We start from the raw sequence: 5,437 nt of genomic DNA on the forward strand, positions 1-5,437 counted from the left end.
TCAATCAAATCCCTTCCAACCACACTTGAAATGGCGCTGCCATCCAGTGTACCCTTTATACATGGGTTGCCAATCTGCCGCGTTGAGATCCTGGCACCACATGTCTTTGGAAACCAGAGGAGCCTTCTTCTTGTTATCCTTACAAGCTTGCTCGCAAGTCTGCAGCCTCCATGGGTCACTTTCGATGCGATTTTCTGTTGTCATGTAAGGCCTGCATGGGATGCCCGGCATGGAATCGCAGCCGGTGACCTTCTTGCGGATCTCAAAATTGACTTTGGCCATATCACCATTGTGTGCTAGGAAAAGTTAGCGCGTGTCTAATAAGGCGATAAAAGAGTTCACTTACGTTCATATACGGTCACGTCAACTCCAAAAGGCATTGAATCACCGTACGGACGATTAACGCTCTGGATGTAGTCGGTGATTTTCGAGTCCTTGTTGTAACCGCGTACATTGTGGAAACCCGCGTGGAAGCCATTGGGATCGTACAAGTCCCATCCTAATTCCGCGTAGTCGTCGTACAAGAATTGCTGAAATTCCACTGTCCAGTGGCCGTTCCTGTCCATAGGTGTATGGCTAGGAGCTGGTGCTGCCGAAGTGGTGGACGACGAAGAACTGGTGGACGACGAGGACCTGCTAGACGACGAGGAACTACTAGACGATACCTTGGAAGAGCTTTTTGAGGTTGATGAACCCATGCTAGAGTACGTCCACGTGTTTGATGGCTCATCGGGATTGTTGTTTCCCTCATCATCATCCAAAGAGAGCGGTGCTCGGGTACATGCTGGGGCGTCGGAAGTTAGCGTGCCGGTAGTAGTCAGCGTTGTCGTGGTGTCGTAGCCTTTAGCCGGCTCGCAGATGGTCCTCGTGGCATCGATCAGCGGCAGACATACAGATGTAACCATCGTGGATGATGTACCACCGCCGAAGAAGCTATAGCTAGAAGGCATGGACGAAACGTCAAAACCCTCCGTGCACATGACGAAGCGATCAGTGATGGTGGTCCGCATGTTGTCGTCGCAATCTTCTGGGTCTGGTTGGTCCGCCGGTTTAGTTGGCGCAGGGCCAGGCTTCGGCCCACAACCGCCCGGAACGGTACAACCTGGGAGGCTACAAAGTTCTGGCGGGCATGGATCACACCCTGTTGGACCTGGACAGTATCCGTCGGCGCCTATGATACCCGTAGGCCGCGGGCCGGTATGACAACCGAAGAAGATGCACGGGTCACAGCCGAAGATACCACATGGAATGGTGAGCGAAATGGGCGGAACGACATCTTCAGGGCAGCCAGGCCCGAACCCTAGTCCCGCCCACCCGCATCCACACCCGAAAAGCTTACATTTAGGGTTCGTAGGTTTTGGAAACGATGTCGGCTTTGGCTTTGGCGGCTTGACTGATGGATCGTCATTGTCGCTATCGCTAGGACTGTCGCTGTCGTGATCCTTGTCACATTTGTGTGGGACACAAAGGCAGAAAGGCCGCTTGAAGAGCAAGAATGATGCGAGTCTCTGTGTGACGCATGCAGCGATACAGTTCTCCTCTTTGCACTCGGGGTCGCTGTCTGTAACAGAGTCTGGATCGCCTGGGTGACCATCCTTACCACCGTCGTCATCCGGGCCAAACCACCATAGATGACACCACTTGTAATTAGCTGGCTCAAGACATTCGTGCGGTGGTTCTTCATCGGGAGGGCGAGGGAACACATAGCCCACACAATACTTTAGGCACCACTCGAGGGAACGACACAATTCGGGACAGCCTACGCCTGTAGGCATCGGACTGGGAGGTATAGTGCTGCTCCCAATCACGATCGGAGCAGAAATGGAGCCACTTGCGGTGCTGCTTCCCGAGACACCAGGAGGGACGATGATGGAGCCGCTTGGGGTGCTGCTTCCACTCGGAGGGATAATGGTGATGCCATTCGAGGTGCTGCTTCCCGAGACCCCAGGAGGGACGATGATGGAGCCACTTGGGGTGCTGCTTCCCGAGACACCAGGAGGGATGATGATGGAGCCACTTGGGGTGCTGCTTCCCGAGACACCAGGAGGGACGATGATGGAGCCGCTTGGGGTGCTGCTTCCACTAGGAGGGATGATGGTGATGCCATTCGAGGTGCTGCTACCAGGAATTCCAGTGGGGATGACGATGGAGCCACTCGAGGTAGTGCTTCCCGTGAAACCAGGAGGGATGATGATGATGCCATTCGAGGTGCTGATACCAGGAATTCCAGTGGGGATGACGATGGAGCCACCCGAGGTAGTGCTTGCCGTGAAACCAGGAGGGATGATGATGATGCCAGTAGAGGTGCTGCTACCAGAAATCCCAGTAGGGATGATGATGATGCCTTCTACAGTAGTGCTGCCTTGGACTGAAGTCAATCGAGTGCTCGGGATTGCGCTTCCAGACGATTGTGCAGCCGAACTGCCTTGAGCACTTGACTGAGCCACAGAAGATGAGCCAGAAGGCGCGACGAGTGATTCAGACGCGGACACAGAGGTACTAGGTGATGCCGATGACCATGCAGTCGAAGTGCTACCGGCTTGGCTGCTCGATATACTCGTGGGCGCTACAGATCCCGCGGAAGAACTCCACGCTCCAGAAGATGGGGCGGCTGATGATCCAACGACTGAGCTTGTCGGGGCGCGGGAAGATGGTGCAGTAGAGCTTCCTTGAATTGAGGATGCAGTGGGGGGCGGCACAACGACACTTGAGCCAGCTTGAGAGGATATTTGACTGCTCCAAGCTGCGGTGGACGACGGGACAGAAGACGGCACGGAGGATGCCCACTGAGAAGACGAGGATGCAGCTTGAGAAGACGAAGACGCAGCTTGAGAGGACTGTTGACTGCTCCAAGCTGCGGAAGACGACGGGGCAGGAGGCGGCACCGAGGACGCCCATTGAGAAGACGAAGTTTGGCTGCTCCACACAGTAGAGGATGGCGGAACAGGTCCTTGCACTGATGATGGAGGCGCGGAGGCTTGCACCGAGGATGCCGACTGAGATGATGCAGCTTGAGACGAGGGCTGACTGCTCCATACCACTGAGGATGGAGTTGCGGAGCCCTGTACTGAAGACACGATCGATGGGGGTGGGACAGCGACTGCAGAGGACGGGCTCGCAGAGCCTTGCACCGAAGACACAATGGACGGTGGCGGGACAGCGACTACAGAGGACGGGCTCGCAGAGCCTTGCACCGAAGACACAATGGACGGTGGCGGGACAGCGACTACAGAGGATGCGGAAGGTCGAGGTGAGCCTTGTATCGAAGACACAATTGTAGGCGGTGGTATAGCGACCACGGAAGACGGAGGCGGGCGGGGAGAGCCTTGCACCGAAGACACGATGGATGGAGGCGGGACAGCAACCACGCTGGAGGCGACCGGGGGATAGTGGACGCTGGTCGGTGGAACGACGGTACCTTGTACAGATGTCGTGACCGAGATCGGGTCGGTAGGAATTCCGTATTGTCGGGGAATTAAGATGGACGAGGGATCCGCCGCACCCTGGATTTCAGCCTGTCCGCTGCCGACCGTAGAAGCGACCGTAGAGGATGGAGAGCTGCCGGCGTAGCCACCGGTAGCGGCCAGCCCTAGAAGAGTGAAGACGGAAAGGCGCATCGTCGGAAGCTGCAGTCGTCGTCCGCAATTGCTTCGATTTTGAAGAGGGCGAAAGAGGGTTGAGGAAGCGAGTGGAAGGCGCGGTGGAGGGGAAGCTGTACGAGGCCGGTGAGCGCGAGCTGATATACAACGGAAGAGCTAGGCACAAGCGCTAGTCGGGTGGTGAGGGTCTCGAGATTAGGGTCCGTGAGGAAGGCGCGACAGGGTGAGGGGCAAGTCCGCGTAGGCAACGGCGTGGCCAGCATGCTAAGTGAAAGAGTGTGCGGCCGCACACCGCTCGGCCTGGCAGAGGTGTCTAATGAATTGGAGCGCAAACATCTCTATCCTTGTCACCAAGAGAGACCGTGGCAAGAGCCTCGAGGTCATTCCTCTGAGCTTGTAGTCATTGAACCCAGTCCGTATCATCACTGCTCTTGCTCCTGGAAGTGACATCACGTTGTACTCTTAGCAGGATTGTCGTGTCCACTTCTCTTCCTGATCCTTGTACTTCCACATCAGTTGTACGTATATACCGGGTTTCAAACTCACGTAAGAGCTGTTGACGATCTAGCTGCAAGTAGACACCCATCGGTCTGGGTAGGCATGCTAGTGGGACTCGATTCACTCGGAGATTCGAGGTTAATACGCTGCGACTCACATTGATGATTCTAACAAGCATGAGACGCGTATTCCAAGCATTCTCGTTATCGAAACAGACCGGTCTGAATAGTTGCGACGCAACTGACTGCCACTCAATGGACTGACGTTGCAAGCGTATGCAACATCGTGAAAAGCGAGGACAGCGTCAGAGGGTAAGTTATTGGAGATGGTGAGATGAAATGTGAACGACTATGACGAGATCATATCCAATGTCTACGTGGAAGCTGAACTCGAAAGGGACTGAAGTCTAGTTGCAGCACACGGGCGAACGTGGATGTTTTCCGAAGCAAACGGATGCGACGCTGCAACCAGTATAGGTCTGAAAAAGATGAGAAAATAGCTTGGGCGGTAGGCAGAGCGCTGATTGAGAGATGAGGATAAGTTGCGTTGATGACCGCACGTTTGCTGGTGACAACGGCAATGATGAGATGGATGAGGAGACGAGCCACGCGAAGAGCGTACCTAGAGACGCGACCGCGATGCCCCACTTTCCGTAACGCGCTAGACACGCGTCAGGCGCCCCGCCGTCCCCGGGGCCTGCGCTTCGTCGAGATGGCGGCTATCACGTCATCCATGATACAGCACGTCGAGATGCTACCACACTGTACATCTGCATTGAACTTATTACCTTGAATTCCTTCCGGCCAGACTCCACACTAGAAACGCGCGCCAGCACCTATCCCCGCCTGATGCTACGGCGCATGCGCTCCACGATCATCCGTCCTCCGCGTCCCTCACGTTCTACACGTCTCGTCGATTCGTTACCTATACAAGCCGTAATATTAGTCCGCGATACGCTCGACTCGGCATCATATCAGTCCACTATATAGCCCAGTCCGCAGGAATATCCCTGAGAGATGCAGTCATGGGAAAGACTAGGCTAGAGGCAGCAGTGTGCTTGAGAACGTCGCGCTACATCCTGTCTATCATAAAGCTTGTGGACCTGCATTGCTATTTTCATCCAGAAAGCAGTTGTGCATGAGCCCGGGTACACGCCCACGCCTGGGTCTTGCACCACCTGCAAAGCCTTTGCTCTAGCCCTATGAAGATGCGTTTGGGTAGCCGGACATGGAATAGCCACCGCGAACATTTGTTGGATCGACGACGTTGAAGACTCATGGGTTCCGATGAGCCTCTGAATAGAATACGACATACCTCATTTTTCTAGCTCAATCGTCGAC

The 5,437-nt window shown here is 55.1% G+C and overlaps 1 protein-coding gene across 1 annotated transcript; it reads right to left on the reverse strand.

Moving 5' to 3' along the window:
* On the reverse strand, positions 1-566 carry J4E79_004595 (uncharacterized protein; the record flags this gene model as incomplete). Its single annotated transcript, XM_049353478.1, has 2 exons — positions 1-296; positions 347-566. The coding sequence occupies 2 exons, from the start codon at positions 564-566 to the stop codon at positions 1-3; spliced, it is 516 nt and encodes a 171-aa protein (XP_049211926.1).
* Positions 567-5,437: the final 4,871 nt, after the last annotated feature.

Source organism: Alternaria viburni (genome assembly GCF_023758015.1).
Source record: "Alternaria viburni strain BMP 2772 chromosome Unknown scaffold_8, whole genome shotgun sequence".
NCBI classification, from domain to species: domain Eukaryota; kingdom Fungi; phylum Ascomycota; class Dothideomycetes; order Pleosporales; family Pleosporaceae; genus Alternaria; species Alternaria viburni.